Source organism: Alligator mississippiensis, chromosome 2, assembly GCF_030867095.1.
Source record: "Alligator mississippiensis isolate rAllMis1 chromosome 2, rAllMis1, whole genome shotgun sequence".
NCBI lineage: Eukaryota > Metazoa > Chordata > Crocodylia > Alligatoridae > Alligator > Alligator mississippiensis.
Genome location: NC_081825.1, coordinates 295,356,691 through 295,374,859, shown reverse-complemented (window position 1 = coordinate 295,374,859; position 18,169 = coordinate 295,356,691). Strand labels below are relative to the sequence as shown.

At 45.2% G+C, this 18,169-nt stretch overlaps 1 protein-coding gene across 2 annotated transcripts; it reads left to right on the top strand.

Moving 5' to 3' along the window:
- The first annotated feature begins 57 nt into the window (after positions 1 to 57).
- Positions 58 to 14,189, top strand: TIMM9 (translocase of inner mitochondrial membrane 9). Of its 2 annotated transcripts, none has more exons than XM_014598824.3 (4): positions 58 to 163; positions 11,253 to 11,315; positions 11,797 to 11,892; positions 13,626 to 14,189. In XM_014598824.3, the coding sequence occupies exons 2-4, from the start codon at positions 11,277 to 11,279 to the stop codon at positions 13,758 to 13,760; spliced, it is 270 nt and encodes an 89-aa protein (XP_014454310.1). In that variant the 5' UTR covers positions 58 to 163; positions 11,253 to 11,276; the 3' UTR covers positions 13,761 to 14,189. The 2 variants fall into 2 exon arrangements, with proteins under 2 accessions (XP_014454310.1, XP_014454309.1); XM_014598823.3 differs by lacking the exon at positions 58 to 163 and adding an exon at positions 177 to 282.
- Positions 14,190 to 18,169: the final 3,980 nt, after the last annotated feature.

The window sequence follows — 18,169 nt, the reverse complement described above, 5'->3', positions numbered from 1 at the left end:
TGGCGCGCATGCGCGAAGGGGCCGGGCGGTCGTGAGGTGGTTGGCGTGCTGCTCATAAGTGTCCGGGTGGAAATAAGGATGGAGACCAACCGGCCGCTTCTTCCAGGGGCTTCGTCACTTCCGGGGTGGGGGACCCTTCCCAGCGCTGCACCCGCCCGCGCGGGTAAGTAAAGCTGTCCCCTTGTCCGCGCGCGCCGATTCGTGGCCGGGCCGCGGCGAATGTGCGAGCCGGAAGGTGCCGCCGCGGCTGCCGTGGTGCCCACGTGCTGCGGCTCGGCGGGGGTGAGTGCGCGCCGGGGGCTGCCCCGGGTCGGGGCCTGGGCCTGGGGGGATGCAGGGGGCCGCGGTGTTCTCCCTGGACCCCACATACGTTACCTTCATGGCGCAGTGGGATGGGAGAGCCTTCCTGGCCGTGCTGGGGTGGGGCCTGGACCCACATACATTACCTTTATGGCGCAGTGGGATGAGCGGTCCCTCCTGGCGAGCGGGAAATGGGAGAGCCCGGCCCCTGCGTACGTTACCTTCGTGGCACGATGAGAAGGGAGGTCCTTCTGGGCGGAGCGGGGGGCAGGTGGTGGTGGGTCTCGGCCCCAGGGACTGCCGGGGGTGGCCTGGCTGCAGGCGTGATCTGTGCAGGTCCTGGTGTGCCAGGGCCCCGATCCAGGAGAGGCTGCCTGATCCCAGGGTCCTTGCAACAGCTACTGTCCAGCACCTTTTTCCACCAGGTCAAGCTAAGTCCAAGGTCAAAGGCTGGGCGGGAACCCGGGTGTGCTGGCTCCCTGGCCCAGGCGCTGAGCTGCCCTCCACACGGCACCCTGGCAAGAGCGGGGCGTAGCGCCACGTGGCCCCCGGCACTAAGCTGCCGGCCAGGCCCTGCCATGCTGCCAGCATTAGGCTACATGGCGGGGACCCTGCCACCGACGCATTCAAGGCATGTTAGAAATCAGCCACAAAAATGTTCTGGGACAACCTCGTGGCTGGTTTTTGTTTGGTTGCACCGTTAATTGCTTGAATGTGCACCCAGGTTTTTATTTAAGATGCAATTAGCAGGTTAATCGCATCCTAAACGTAGAGTCTGCCAGGGCCTTTGTGTCTTTCCCACGGCTGTCTCCTTTTATGGTAAGTTTTAATAAGTCCCCATGTGTTAATTTCAAGGAAGTTTGGGTAACAACTTGAGTGTTGGGATGGGAAAAGATTTAATTTATGTTTCTGGAATTTTTTTTTCTATTAAAGGAAGCATTCAGGTTAAAATAAAGATGGAGGCTTTGGACTGTCCAGGGACAGTATTTCAGACTTAAAAAGACTGTGGTAGGAAGTTTCATAGACTTCAGACATTCGGGCTGGAAGGGACCTCGGAAGATAATCAAGCCCCGTGCCAGGGGCAGGAAGTCAGCTGGGGTCAAAGGATCCCAGCAATATAAACATCCAAATGTCTCTTAAAGGAGTTGCACCACCTCTGGGGGCAGGCTGTTCCAGACCTTGGGGGCTTGGACAGTGAAGAAGTTCTTCCTTAAGTCCAGCCTGAAATGGTCTTGGAGGAGTTCGTGACTGTTTGACCTTGTCATCCCTTGGGGTGCTCTGGTGAACAGATGTTCCCCCCAGATCCTGATGCACCCCCTTTATATAATTATAGGCTGCCACCAGGTTCCCCCTAAGCCTGCGCTTTACCAGGCTGGAGTCCCATGGCTCGCAGCCTCTCATCATAGGGCGTGTGCTCCTGCCCTCTGATCATGCGCGTGGCTCTCCTCTGCACTCTCTCAAGCTTCTCCACATCCTTCCTGAATTGGATCCTTTTCCACATCCTTCCCTTACCAAGGCCAAGTGCAGCGGGAGGATGACATCCGGAGATTTGCTTGAGAAGCATCTATGGATGCACGCCAGAGTTTTGTTCACTTTACCAGCTGCAGCATCACATTGTGGCTCATATTCATCTTGTGGTCAATTATGATCCCCAAGTCCCTTTTGGCCGTGGTGCTAGGAAGCATAGCACTGTCAAGCCTATAAGCATGCTGCAGGTTTTTCTTCCCAAGGTGGAATACCTTGCATTTTTCAGCGTTGAACGCCATCAGGTTTTCATCTGCCCATTTTCTGAGCTTGTCACGGTCAGCCTGGATCACCATCCTGTCCTCGGGTGTGGACACTTTCCCCCAAAGTTTGGTGTCATAGGGAAACTTGGTCAGTCTGCTTGATACCTTAGTTACCAGTTAACATTTGACAGGGTCTGGCCATGGTTAGATGCTGCTGGTTTCACATAATGTACATCAGCATCGCTGACCCTGTTGGTCCAGTCTGGGACCTGAAAGAGATGGGAGGTTACATGGTTTGTCCTGTGTTGCCCACCAGGCCAGTGACACAGTTGGGACTACCATGCATTCACTCTGCCCTGCCTGCTAGACCAGAGCTATCCAGGTGGCAGCCTGCAAGGGGTTTACTTGCAGCTCCTGGTCCAGGTGCTCCTCTGCTTCCCCCCCCAAAATCACTCTCCTGCTGCTGCTTCTGGGGTCTCCAGCCCCACCTTTCCCTTCTCCAGCTTCCTGCTCCTGCCCTTGGGGGCTGGATGGGGGGATTCAAGGGTGCTTGCACAGCACAGCAGAGGGGAGGGTGCAGTGTAGTGGGGAGGCCAACTCAATGTGGGGCCTCTGGTCTCCAGCTACTCTTTGGATTTTCATAATTCATGTTGCCTGTCCTCTTATGCTCCTTATAACTCAGTAACATGGTTAGATTCCATTCACACACAGGCCTTTTTTTCCACAGAGCTATGTCTAAGTATCTTTGTGCGCACCACATTATATGCATATTGTGCGGGCCGGGCCCCAAGCCCGCCCTTGTCGCCATGCGCGGCGGTGATTCCGATCCCATTCTGGCCGCCATGAGCTAGCCGGGGGCGAACCGGGGTCGTACCGGACCCGTCTCCGGTGCACGCGGGCTGTGGCCGGCAGCCCGGACACGCGGGGTGGGAGAAACCGCGGGGCGGTTTTGCGCACACGAGTTAGAATTAGTCACGGAGGCGTAACGGTTGATTGAAAAGATCGTTTACTTACACCCAAAGATGGTATCGGTCTAGGCTGGATAAGTTTCCAGGCACAGCTCCCGCTTGAACCCTCGTTGGAGGACTCTGACAAATCGATTACTCCCACGGAGCTTGCTGGGCTCCGCGGGTCCAGTTAAGTTGGGTTCAAAAAGTTTCCCCGGAGTTTGCTAGGCTCCGCGGGGTCTGAAGTTACAGGAAAGGGATACGTCTAGGATTGCGCTCGGCGACGGGGAGAGGCAAGAAGCAAAAGCTCCGTAGGCTCGGTTCTATTGCCTCTCTTGCCTGCTTAGGGGAGGCACGTCGGGTCCGCAAGGGTCCACAGCGCTTGGAGATCTTCATACAGAATCTCTCTCTCCTCCCTCCTCCGGCTTGGGCGGAAACTACCCAAGCTTTATGTACGGCTAGCAAGCCAATCGCTAGCTGCCACGTGTGCCTAAATTAGGAGTCGGACAATAACATGGTGCGGATCCTAATACAAATGGCAGGAACTTCTTTACAGTGTGCATCACTACGGTGCAAGAAAGAGATGCACACTGCAAAGAAGCTACAATTCGGCGGGAAATCCCCCGTTGCACCAGAGCTCTCTCTAGCAGCAGAGACCTCTACCGTGCAAAGAAAGCGACAAATTTGGCGGGAAATAATTTAGCAGTGCCGAAGCACGCACACAAACAAAAAATCACAACTTTGGGTTGTGACACACATTTTTTCCATTTTTTTGAGACGACAGGAGCATCTGTTCTGTGTTTCCACAGTAGATAGTAGATTGTGGTGCTATCAGAGGACATAAGGAAAGACCCTAATTTTTTTTATTTTATCTTTTTTTTTACAAGCAATTGAAACTATTACATCAAGGAACAAAGTGGAAAGTAAGATGTAAGCCCTATTCAGTACTGAGTCCTATTCCACATAAACAGTATTAATCTATCTGAAAGCAGTGTTGGGTACAGCCAGACTGTAGGAAGCACGCCTGAAGAACCTAAATTAATCTGTTTGTGGAATCAATTCTTGGCTCAAGAAAAAAGCCTTATGGCGAGCTCAGAGAGGATTCTCAAAGTTGGAGAGGGGTTAATACAGTTGATACTAGAAAGTTAAAGATTTCAAAACAAGAAGTACTATTTCAAAGGTAAAAGGAAATGGAGAATTCAAGCAGAAAAGCTGTTTCATGCAGAGGATAAACCTGGAATTAACTCCAGAGTGAAATAGGAACAAAGAAACTATACTTGAGATTCCTTTCACTTGCTTCCCCAGACGTCACTAGCAGTGTTCAATTATAGCACGTTGGAATTTGGCTTGGCAAGCATAAATTCAGTAAAGAAATGTCGGAAGGTGAGAGCTAAAAGGCAGGAAGAAATGATTAAGTGAAAGCTTCCCCTGCAGTTTAGGTGGTGGTGTCATCTGCTCACCAAATAAATGGCCTCAGGCCCAGTCTGCATGTAAAATGGAGAGCACACAAAGCTAAGTAGGTTTTGTGTTTTTTGGTGGTGGTGGGTGTTTTTTTTTTGGGGGGGGGGGGGGTTGTTTTGGTTGTTTTTCTTTTAATGCTTTGTTGCATCTGCTTGGAAATGTTCAAGAGGTTCCCAGTGGCTCTGATTTTCAGATTTGCTAATCCAGGTTCAGTTCCAGAGCTAATCAATCTTTCTGCAGTTGAGCTTGCTAAGAGATGTGGTTGCTTCTTCCAGTGCTGAGTCTGGGCCACAGACTTGGTGCGCTGCCTGCGCATCCTGTGAATGGCACGAGTCTTTCAGCACATGGAATAGATTTTGTCCATCACGGGACATGCTAGCTAATCTTGTCCTGGCTACGTAAGGCTGAAGATGGAGTACGCGTTGTAAGTTAACAGGAAGGAAAGCTCTTGCGTGCGCACAAATTGTCTTAAGAGCCTGATGCAGTTTTGACATAAAACACGTCATTTAGACTGCAGATGAGCTGTATACCAACTCTTGGGCACAAGAGGGCGCTTCGAGGCTGCGTCTTTTTAGTGGGATGGTTGGGCCTTTGAATATAGCACATCAGCATTTAACACAGAACTGCTTACACGTTATAGTGTCATGATTGTAGTTTCGGTTTTGTATGAGTTAGTCATGCTACTAATCAGGCACTAGAACAGCCTACCTAAAGAAGCTGAAAATTTCTAGGGCTGGACATACTGTAATAACAGGTTAGGCAGGCTGGGATGGTTTAGTTAGGGATGTTCCTGCCTTGAGCAGGAGGCTGGAGTGGGTGACCTCATGAGGTCCCTTTCAGCCCCACCTTCCTATGGTCTAATTTTCTGGTTTCCTATGTAGCTGTCACTCTAGCTTCAATAAAAGGACTTCTGAAACTTTAAAAATTAATTTTTCACGTGTCAGGGACGTTCATCTCTAACATAGCAACTCTTAACTTAATGCTCCTTTTCTCAAGGCTATGACTGTCAGACTTTTAACACACCGTCTGTAACTTCCCCTTCCACACGCTTCAGGAGGGATGTGGACAGCATTGAGAGGGTTCAGAGGAGGGCCACTCGCATGGTCCAGGGGCAGCAGGGCAGACCCCACGAGGAGAGGCTATGGGACCTGAACCTGTTCAGCCTCCTCAAGAGAAGGCTGAGAGGGGATCTGGTGGCCGTCTATAAACTTACCAGGGGGACCAGCAGGGAATGGGAGAGTCCCTGTTCCCCTGAGCACTGCCGGGAGTAACTAGGAATAACAGCCACAAGTTGACTGAGAGTAGGTTCAGGCTAGACATCAGGAAGCATTATTTCACAGTCAGGGTGGCTAGGATCTGGAACCAACGTCCAAGGGAAGTGGTACTTGCTCCTTCCCTGAGGGTCTTCAAAAGGAGGCTAGATAATCACCTAGCCAGGGTCATTTGACCCCAGCATTCGTTCCTGCCCGTGGCGGGGGATCGGATTTGATGAGCTGCTCGGGTCCCTTCCGACCCTACCTACTATGAAACATGGGAAAACCCGTGCATTTTCCTTACATCTCCAAGGAAAGTCCCTACAACCAGTTATGGCTGTGTTACTGATGGACCTTCACGTGTAACGTGGTAGCTGCAGGGACAAAGTTGCTTTTGGTGACACTTGGCTCTCTTAACAGTAATGATAAATTCCCTCCATAAGGCAGTTATTTGTCTTCTTTTGGGAGAATACACTAAGACGTCTCTCCCACTCCCAGGGGAAAGATTCCCATTGACTTTACATCTAGATTAAATGATAGATGTGAATGCTGATTGTCAGTGAAAAAGTACCTTTGTAAGCTTCTGTATGGTTCACTTACGATTTGCATCCATTCAGTGGCGTCAGGATTTTCGCCACCTACTCTGACAGCGAGGAGAATCAAAAGCTTCGTTTCAGTAAATTGCCGAGAACAATTACGTGCATGAGCTTATTGCTGCCTTGAGTCTGTAGGTGCAGCAAGGGAAATGGCATTCCCACGCTGCTGAAATTTTAGAAAAGTTCTGACAGGTGTGGGGCTGGCTACTGCTGCTACTGCCATGGAAACCAGCAAGTGATTGGCCCCAAGCTGGCTAGGAAGCTTTAACCTAATCACTGTTTTTATAAAAAAAAAAAAAAAGAAAAGCAAGTTTCTTTAAAGCTATGATTACCTGGTGATCTGGGGTTTCCATGGTGACAGGAATGGCGGCTGCATACAGAAATATCCCAGCATTTTTTCAGGTTTGGAAACCGAGCTGGAGAAGAAGGGTCAGAGACCGAGGACCTAACTAGCTCCAAACCGGTTACCTTTGGAAGCCGTTCTTGGGGGGCGGGGGGGGGAGTGAAATCTTTATGCTTAGTGGTAAGCCAAAACCACAGTCTCGACTATTATATTCATACAGTTTAAAAAAAAAAAAAACCAAACCACCATCAATTGTTTTAAATGCACCATTTAGAAGAGCTTTAATGATGAGTCACAAAAGCAGTAGCTTCCCAGGGACATGTCCTTCTGTAGTGGCCCAGGGCTCTCCAGTGCACCCATCTGCCGTCTGTTGTATAGTTATGATACCCAGACCTCGGCTCCCGAGCCACAAGTGACTCTTAAGATCTTCCGCAAAAAGCTGCAGATAAGTTACCGTTTTCTTTTTCCTGCAGGCCTTGTGCCGGTCTTTTCTGCGGACATGATAATGCAGTAATAATAGCCCCCTCTTGGATGTACTGTAGTCCACTTCCTTTAGAGCAGGAACGTGCTGTGTCACAGTCGCCTCGGGGTGCGTCTCTTATTGTGACTCCGTGGTTAACGTGGACTGTTCTCCTGGGGAGTCAGGACTGAGCGTCATTGTAGGAATTTGCTCAATAGCTACCTGCCTTTTTCGGAGGTGACTCGCATTAAAAACAGCAGCACCTGACTTTCAAGTCGTGCTCAGCTCGGAGCCTTCCTTGACCCTCTGGAGGCTGGGCTGGAATAGGAGTTAGATGTGACGCATGTTGAATGCAGCGAATTTATCCATTGGAATCTGTCTGGCTCGTTAGTTGTAGTGCCAGCCTGTCAGGCCAGAATGGATTATTTCATTGTTCTTTCCTTATTTTCACAAAGGATGGATTCATCAACAAGGACAGATAGGTGGCATTAGCGTACCCCAGGAATAAGTCAGACATGCGTCTCTGTGAACATTCACATAACACATTTGGGCGGCACAAGGGCAACTGGAGTGATTCATAGCCACCGGAGAGAGCCGTACGCACAGAGCTATATAAATTCACTGCTGATGGTAGGGCACGCACCAACGTTAGAGAAATGGATTTGTGCTTCAGGCACTTAGGCAGCACCACACTGTTACGTTCACAATTAAAGCTATTCCCCAAGCGCAGGCGCAAAGATTTTCTGGAAACACGTTTTAGTAAATCAGTTGTTTTAATCCTGATAAACTAGGATTAAATGAGAAGGCCTTAAGTCACAGATAAAAATCACCAGTCAGAATATTAAATGTGAGAGAGGGGTACTGTAGGGGTTTGTGACCATTAATTTTCTTTGCCCTGGTGGGAACACAAGACTTGCGTACCTCGGTGGGATTTTACCACTTTGGGCTCTGACGAGACTAGCTGGCTTTCTTTGTGCTTCCTGGCAAACTGGTTAAGAAATGAGATAGCAGCGAAGCAGTCATGTGACAAGGAAGTAGTCATCCATTTCACACGAATTGCTGTCCCACTTTATAGTAGTGCCTGCTACAATTGCTTGGAGTTCTGCATATCCCCTCCAACTTCTTGCCTCTGAGAAGCAACCCTGTCCTGCAGATTTTTCTTTAAGAGATTCACCTGTTTAACCTGTCTGCCTGGATGTAGTTCTTGGTCATTTTTTCTTCTTTCTGAGGATCATAAGTACCCTCTCGGGCATGTTGGCTTCCACATGGGTATAATTAAGTCTCTTAAATTTTGCCTCAAAGTTCCAGTCAATGTTTAAATAACCCTTTTTGCCGTACAAGTCAGTGTTCAGGTCTCTGTTGAAAAGGCATTTTCTTGCTGGAAAGAGTAGAACGATTGGCTTATCTGAATGGCTCACTTATGAATAGTTCTGACTAATATATATTTCCACCGAATATCAGAGAAACTAATTTTGTCATCTACTAGAGGTTCAATGTATGGCTGTTATGTCTGAACGTTAGTGTTTCACTTCAAGCAGAGCTGACTGCAACAGAGAGATCTCTTTTTTTTTTTTTTTTTTTTTCTATTAAGCACAGCTAAAATAGCCTGAATTCTGTGTTTCAAGATCAAATGTGCTCCGTACAGAGAACCTGTGCCCTCCTCCCCGAACACATGATTTTGATGAAGCTCAAGTTTGGCTTTATTCAGTGCTAAGCAGTCAGCTTTTCAGTGATTTGCTGTGCTAGACATTTAGATGTGCACCCTTTAGATTTGCGCCTGGCGTGTAAGCTCTATTCATTCTCCTCCAATGTGCAGGTCACCACCTGCCCTGTCTGTATCATCTCCAAAGCACGCTGCATGGGTGCTTATTTCAGTGAGTGTAAAATAGAGTTGCTCATTTCTGGTGAGGCTTTACATGGGAAGAATATTGCGTTTGTAATCAAAGAGCGTGCTGGTGCTCTTTAACACACTCTGTAAAGCTGCCTGTGGTTTGGTTTCTGGGGATGCATCACTTTCTTTAATGCGCAATAAATCTAGTACCTCTAGGTGCCTGTACACAAGTGCAGAGCCTGCTCCAACGTGCTGTAATTACAGCGCGTCGGAGCAGACTCTGTTAATCAAGTCTGCTGAAGCACAGTAATTACTGGCATGACTTGTGCATCAGTGTCCCCACACTTCAAAATGGTGGTGGGGGCGCTTGAACTAAAACTCATCAAACAGGCTTTAGTTCAGGTGCCCCCGCCACCATTTTTTTTTTTTTTTTTTAAGTGCAGGGCCACTGATACGCGAGACACTGCAGTGTCTTAATTCACAGCCTCTCTACTTTAAGTGCCACCCCCTCCCAACTCCGGAGCACATGTAAAAATGACCTCTATTGTGAAGTACTAGAAAAACACTCATTACCCTATTTTAATGCATATTAGTGAAAGTGTATTATTTTTTTTTTTATGATGCTTTCATGTGCATTACAATAGGCTAATGCACATTAAAGCATATGTGTAGACATACCCTGGGTAACCAAAAGTGCCTCTTCTCCCATGCTTTATTCTGACAGCTCAGATTTATGTAGACACTTAATTTTACTGATTTGTACACTGGAAGACGGGGGGTAGGATGTTCTCAATTGAGAGCCTTGAAATTAACTTCCCTTTTCTCCCTTTTTCCCCACCCCAGCTGTGATCTGACACAGCCAGAGGCCTTGTCTCTGCATATAAGTTCTGTTATACTAAGGGCCAAAATGGAGCTATAACTAGCATAAAGCACCTTATCCTGGTATGTAACTGCATCCCCACTTGGGGTTTCACCAGTGCATAACTGTCTCAGCAAAAAAAATACTCTTTGCCAGAATAGTTATATGCAGGTACAACTTTTAAGTAAAAATGTTGGAGTATGGACTTTTTGGAGGTCTGTTGACCTTCAGGGCATGCTGTTTGCTTGGTCCAGCGTTCTCCTCCTAAGAAGTCTTAACTGTGCCTTCAAGCCTTAACTTGTTCCTCCCTATGGACAAACAATATCCGAGTCTTCCTTCAAGATACCACCTTCAGTTCTTAGCTTTCCTTTTCCTTGGTGTCCATATTTTTTTCCCCCTGTCTATTATCCTTTCTGAGCTATTCTTATTTCCTTCTTAAGATTCCTTATATTTATCTCATAAGATGCACTGCATTTTTTACCTTTTAGTAATTAAAAATTTAATGTTGGCTTTTAAGTGTGGGGTATTGAGTCCATTAGAACACTACTTCAGTCCAAATGCACCCGTTTCAGTGCTCCAGTTCTCTATTTTAAGAGGCATTGTCAGCTTAAATCCTGTTGCCTTTATTGCTTATTGTTGATATAAATGAGACAAAAGGTTACTGCAAACAAGACTAAAGAATGTTTCTTTTTCTTATTTCTATTTTACTTTTATATCTGTCTTCTAGCAATTACAGATAGACTTATTGCTTTTTCTGCACAGTCCTTTTTTTTTTTTTTTTTTGAGTGTTTCTAATACCAGCAGAGATGAGAAACACTTAAAAAAATTATTGTAAAACCACAACACCTGGCAGATGGATTTGGGAAGGTTGTAGCGCCCAAAACGAACATGGGCATTTTTTTTTCTTAACTGCATACATTTCAGTTTCATAAATAACTCTCAAATGGATGCTGTCAGTCAGTCAGGTTAGTAACAGGTAAGGAATCATATTAGTTTAACTGAATTCATGTTTTCAGTTCATTCATTTACATTTCTCTCAGTTTGGACAATGACCGTAGAATTGCTCTGTATAGCCACCTTCCCTTTCAGGTATTTGCACTGTCAATTCAAACTGCAGGGAGCTGTTCCTGTATAGACAGCTGTTTCCATTGGGACATTAAAAATTCATTGCATCAATCCTCTTGGCCTTGGACTTTAAAAAAAATCTTACTTTCACAAGATCTGAAGCTTGAGTTAAATTTGACCTGACATTATCTCTTTAAATCAAAGGTAGATCTATTGTTGAGATGGTTTTAAAGACACCAATTATGTTGGAAGCTTAAGATACAACAGTTGCTCTTGTAAGTTTGGTTTCAAAGAAATGTTTGGCCACATTCAGAGATGGTTCAACCTTTTTTTCCAGCTGTAGAACGTTAATTTTCTTACTGTGTTTTTTTTTTGAGTGAATTATGACACAAGCTTTGTCTTCCAAATAGGTGTCTGAGTCGCAGTGATAAAATATGGCCAGGCAAATACCAGAATCTGATCAAATCAAGCAGGTAAGAGGCTGCACTCAAAGGATTGCTTTGAGAGTTTTGCATTACCTCAGCACACAGAAGCTCAGCACATGAGGGTTATGGAAACTCATTTCAAGACGTTTAATCTAGCATTTTGTTTTCAGAGGTAGGGAAGCTACTGTCATGCACCTGAAAGGCAACTTTTCTTCCAGGTATCAAGAAAAATGCAGCCAGAGTTGCATTTTTATACTCTTTTGAATTGGGAACAGCATTATGGCAGCCAGAATTTTAATATGTTGGTCATCAGCAAGCCTGGAGTTGTTTCTGACCGAGCTGAACAATAGATTTCAGCATCAAATGCTGCCATCCCATTGATGCTAAATTATCTCCAGTGACTTGTCGCTTTAGATGTGTAAGTTGTTCTGCCAGTGTCAGTGAAGTTGCACAGGAAGAAAACGTTTTGTGGAAACATTGGTGAGTTTCTACATTGAATAGCTGTTCAATTTTTTTTTTTTCCCCTCAGTTCAAAGAGTTTCTTGGGACATACAATAAGCTTACAGAAACCTGCTTCCTGGATTGTGTGAAAGACTTCACTAGCCGAGAGGTTAAATCAGAAGAGGTATGTAGTGTATGAATTTCTCTCATGTGAAACTGCTGCACAGTTTGTCGTAGAATTGCCGCACCGGTACAGGCAGGGACCGACTGGCTAAGCAGCAGCTCTGCAGAAATGGACCTGGGGGTCACAGCAAACAATAAGCTGAATATGTCACCAGTGTGCTCTTGTTGCAAAGAAGGCTAATGGCATACTGGGTTGCATTAGAAGGAGCACTGCTAGCAGATCAAGGGAAGTGGTTATCCCCCTATTCAGCACAGGTGAGGCCACATCTTCAATACTGTGTCCAGCTTTGGGCCCCCCACTACAGAAAGGATGTGGACACATTGGAGAGAGTCCAGCGGAGGGCAACAAAAATGTTTCAGGGACTGGGACATATGACTTATGAAGACCAGCTGAGGGACCTGGGCTTATTTAGTTTGGAGAAGAGAAGACTGAAGGAAGACTTCATGGCAGCCTTCGGCTCCCTAAAGAGGGTTTCAAAGAGGATGGAGCTGGACTGTTCTCAGTGGTGGCAGATACAGAACAAGGAGCAATGGTCTAAAGCTGCAGCAAGGGAAGTTTAGGTTGGATATGGAAGAACGTTCTCACCAGCAGGGTAGTAAAGCGCTGGAACAGGTTACCCAGAGAGGTTGTAGCATCTCCATCCCTTGGAGGTTTCCGAAGCCCAGCTAGACAAAGCCTTGATTGGGACGATCTAGTTGGGAATGGTCCTGCTTTGACCAGGTGGTTAAACTAGATGTGACCTCCTGAAGTCCCTTCCAATCCTCGTTTTTAATGATTCTAATATTGGTAAGAAACTTTGAAAGATTTTCCATGATCAAAGAGTCGTAAAGTTACTTGAGAGATTATAGCTCCTTAGTAAGCAACGTCCTGGTGAGAAATGTTACCTGAAAGAAGCAAAAATTACTTCTCTCCAGTTCTGCTTCCATGAAGATGTCCATCAGGTAGAGTTCTCACTCTTGAACCTTTTAGCTCCTTTGTGTGAGAGCATTACTATCCCATTGCCCTTAAAAAATAAATAAATAAATTTTGGCCAACGGTTGCTGGACAAAGCTGTGCTAAACCTTTTGTCAATTAGACCATGGGGGGTAGAAACATGTTCAGTATTTTTCTTATGTTCTATTTAGCATTTTGTAAAGACGACCTTTGTGTTCCCAAGGTTGGCATGGGCCTTGTTACTACAAAGAATTAGCCTTGTGTAATCTGTCCTTTTAGAGCTTTTCTTAAGACCTTCATACTCGAACAGGGAGACCTGTGCTGCATGGTATCATTAGAAAAGGGAAAGTAACCCACCTGTAACTACTCGGAAGATGGAACGCCACTAGAATGCTCCTGGACTACCCATGTCGTTTCAGGGTTTCAGTGCTGTTGGATTTTTTTAGGGCACTGTCCTTTTTTGACTGTTTGCCTATTTTGGGAAGCCATTCTTAAATCATTATGAATCATGGGAACGATAGTCTAGAAAGGCCTCCTGAGGATGCATTTAATTTTAATTTTTTTCTGCTGTGGTTCCCTACTAGAGGAAATGACAGAAGAAAATCCAGATTCTTCTTACAAACTGAACATTTTCCCCATTACAAACAGGCAGTGGGACAAAGGCTGTTTAATTGGGAGCTAATTATGCATAGATACAGGATACCAGATCTCCACCCATCCATACGTCACCTCGGACAGTCCTCTGTAGTGTTTTTCTTTTAATCATTGCACTGACCTTTCTGTGTCTCCTTCTCCTGTAGACAACCTGCGCAGAACACTGCTTACAGAAGTATTTGAAAATGACACAGAGGATCTCCATGAGATTTCAGGAGTACCACATTCAGCAGAACGAAGCTCTGGCTGCTAAAGCAGGACTTCTTGGCCAGCCTCGCTAGACAAGACTGCTGTGTTCAGACTTCTTTCTAAAGCAGTGCCAATGTTTACTGGGCTGGAAGTGCAGATGTTTTGATCTAACAGCTGTTGTGGGTGTATCCACCGGATCAGAACAGTGTTTTATAGACCATCTGGCAGGTGGAAATTTAAGGAAACAATGATGGGCTACAGGCAAATTCATTAATGGCCGACAGGCAAGTGGAGCCTATTTTCAAGAGCCTTTTTACTGTGCAGTGGAATAATGTTGGTACAGCCTTTTCCAGAGGCCTGCAGTCTGGCAGATACAGAGGTTTTGGGGAATGGCCATTTTTTTTTTTTTTTTTTAGTGTAATTCCACTATGACTTGATTTCAATACAAAACACATTTTATGGAAATATAGTATCTAAATGTCTGTCTTTTTATTTAATCAAAGTAAAATAATTGCAAACTGTGGAGTTGTACGTACATCCTTTTCTAATAGCCATTTACAGAATGTATTGCTACAGTTCTTTCTACATGCTGTTGCAGTGTTTTTTATCCCTCCTCATCTTCTGCACAGGCTTGATCATTCGTTGCTGCTTTGACTCTCGCTGATAAACAGATAAGTGCCCACCTCTTGAAAGCAGTCACTAACTGTTACCTGAATTACCAGGGAACTGGTAGCTTGGCTACTGATGAAAAGAAGCAAGAGACAGGTCTACTGCTCAACCTTTTAGTGCTTACTCAAAACACAAAATTTAAACTTGTATCCCAATGCCTATCTGGCTGGCCCCAACAACAGTGCCACTCAGCTTTGTACCTATACCAGCAGGAGAGACTCGAAGGGTGGGCGTGCAGACTAGCAGCAGGTCTTCTTGAATTATCTGAGCTCTCCAGTTCCCCCTCCCTGTCAGTCTATATATTTATACATGATTTATTCTAACAAATATTCTCTGGTTTAAGTAAACCAATGTTGTTGTTTCACTGAGATTTTAGGATCCGGGCTGAACCAAATTTTCTACAGCCTTGAAAGGTCTCAGTTAGGATATATATCCTTATGAAAACTAATATCCTGGAAAGAAGGGGTTTCTTATCTCCATCCTTCACCATCTTGGGATGCTACTTGCCACCACCCTAGTTTTTCTTCACCTTTTGTTTATGGTCTTCACAGACAAGGCTGCTTTCTTCTTACAACTTGCCTAAAACACTTAACACAAACTAAGCCATTTAGCTACCTACCAAGTCTAATACATTGGTAACATCAATAACCGCTACAAACATTTTTAAGCTAAATCTGTAATATAGTATATGTTATCTATTTTAAGGCCTCCTTAATATTTCCTTTCAGGTCTTTTGCTCTGTTTAATATGATTTCACTCCTGGTTTAGTTGGACGTGTTAATTGCTTTCTTTCCTTTGCTGCCCAAGCTAGTTATCAGATGTGCAAAGGGGTCTCTGCAGCTGTTGAGGTCTTCTGCTTTAGCCACAGTACAGCAGCTTGGCCTAGGCCCCTTTGAAAATGGCCAGTGCTGGCAAGAGCACATGCAAGCAATGGCTACTTTTTATTCTGGGAAACTATTTTGCCTTCTTATTCTGTTCTTTACTAGATGGTAGACAGAGGAGCCACTTGCTCAGACCCTAACCCTCTGCTCTGACTACTACAATTTTCATAGCCCTTGCCACTGCTGAAAGAAACTAGTTCACGCAGGCAGAACTGCTGTGCTGTATTGTATGAAATCCAGCCAGTGAAAAAAATCTAATAGGCTCTCACTTTTATTTTCACTTTCAATAAAAAAGACACCCCCAAGAAACTGGCTGCTCATGTCTGCTTTGGTATAGATGTTAACATTTGCCATGTGATCTCTTCAAGTTGAAATTCCAGTCCTAATTCTAACCTGGGGCTGTCCATCCAGAGCCCCATAACTTACACGATAAGCTGCAGGAGCCATGATTTAACCATTCATGGGCTGCAACCTTGCTGCCAGAACTGCTGCATTGGTGCAGCTTGAACCCAGGGGATAAACACTGCTGTTGCCTGCCAGCATAGATGCACATGCACTGCCCTGCCATTTGCCTACCACTGAATTTGGGGTCTTTGATTGCTGTTGGCAATTAAATCAGCAGTAGGGGGGAAAGTGGAGGAGTAAGTGGTTCAACCCCTGGAGCCACACCAATACTAGTTGATTCATGCATCCTGGTCCCGACAGATCTGCCAACAAGATACTGCTGCTCACCCTGCTGCCAGAGGTGGGTTGCTTGGTCTCTGAGAAGCCCCACAGTCCAGATCTGGCCCACACAGCCAAGAGAGCTAGGATACCCTTGTTCTAATTCAATACTTTGTAGGTAATGTAGATACAGAATAAGGTGCTGCATTGTCTGCTCCTACCACAGTCCCTCTGTATTGAGTCCTCTGCTGTTAAATACAGTCATTTCTTTACAGTTTATTGCTGAAACAATTTAGCTTAGGAGCCAAAATGACAGCAGTAATGTTACTTCAGGAACCAGGTTCTGAAGTACAGAACATTTATGATAACATCTAAAAGATAAGATATAGTAGTATCCAGCTGGTTGTAAAATAGCTTACTTTATGAACAGTAGTTCTCTGCAAAACAAACTGCAGGCCCCTTTATATTGCTTAGCTTTGTTATTATGTGCCGCTTGCATAATTCTTGAACCACCACAGTTATGACATCCCTCTAACACTTAACACATTCCTTCTGTTTATGATGATAATAAAAAGATATGTACTTGCATTACACAGGGTAACCTCTGCATAAGCATTTCCAGCGCTGGCGGTAGTAACGTGGTATAAAACCTGCAGTATTTGATGCGATTCTGCACACGCTCCAATTGCATTAGAAACGTGCTCCTTGCATTTCTTACGGTCTCCTGCAACCAACGCACAGAATCCTAGCGTTGGAAGAGACCTCGGGAGGTGATCCAGTCCAACTACCTGTCCCAGGGAGGATCCTCTCTGAAAAACCATGCCAGGCAGATGTTTATCCAATATTTGTGCACTGAAAAACTTTCACTGACAAAGTCCACAGCTTCTCAAGGTAGAAAGATTTTCCTCAGCTCTAGGCACTGTCTCCCTTGTTACAATTTCAGCCTATTGCTTCTTGCTCTGTCCCCTGCAGACACTGAGAACGGTTGATCACCACCTTCATAACAACCCGTTTTATACACGTTAAGTTGTATAACTGGTTAGAAGTTAACAAACGCTTTTTATCAAAAAACAAAATAAAATACTGTATTTTCTTACATATTACACACCTCTGAATATAATATACACCTTGCTTTTGAAAGGCAGAATGAAGGGGAAAAAAGATGTTTCCAGAGTTCTGGGTGTAGAGAGCAGGAACAGAGCCTAATCTTCAGCTTGCTCACCCTCTCCTGTTTAATTCAAACTGTTCCATGTGAAAATGCACAGGAGAAGCATATTCAAGTAATTTGTAAGGTTTAAGCAAGCAGAGGATAGAGATTTTAAGGCATGAGTTACTGCACCTCTGCCTGCTGAGATGGAAACAGTACCAGTCCTGACACAGTTGGGGATGTTCTCTCCATCTCATGTCAGCTCTGGAGGTAGATGTCCTTGAGGCTCCCGTGAAGTAGGGTCTCTTAAATTTGCCTACAAGCACTGGATGTACCGCTAGAGTCCAAGTCCCTTAGTTTGGAGGCAGTTATTCTGGTATAACAGCATTCGTGGTAGGTATTGTACTGGTATGATTACTTTAGTAACAAATCTCTCCTTCAGAAAAATATTTACTGTCACACCAGTGCTAAAACTGTATAGAACAGAAAGACCTACGGCAGTAGTGGGGGAGTGGTGCAAAAAGAACAATTACAGCAGCTGCAAGAATCTGGTATTTGGATGACTAAGCTGAAAATAAATGAAAGAAGCAGGCACCCTGCAACCTCTTGAACAACCAGCAGTCCTGATTGTGAGATTTACTGTAAGATTTCTGAATAATGTTATTTGACTGTCTCGTGCAACACAGAAACCCAAAGAGTAATGCAGAAAAAACAACTGCTGATACCGTGGGCTGTTTAAGCTTTCCGCATGCACTACTGATACACGTTTGCAGATTTTGTTTAAATGGTTTTTGTCGGCAGTTGCTTTGAACCCCAGCACAAGCAGCAGTGCCAGTTTAAAATTGGAGTAATTGGCTAAATATAGACATGAACACTGAAAATTGCAAGCAAATTGAGCATTGTTTGTATTTGTGGCAGCACATACGAGTCCAGGATCCTGTTCACGTGCAAACATGAAACAATCTCAGTCCCTACCATGAAGAGTTTACAGTTTAACTGCAAAATTGCACATAAAGGGTTCATAGAAAAACCAGACAGGAGTACAAGGACACAATTAAATGATACCAGTCAGCATGAAAAACAGCCCCGGTAAACCAGCTGCCTATCTTGTTTTCATAGGCATCGCATTGGAGTATTAAGA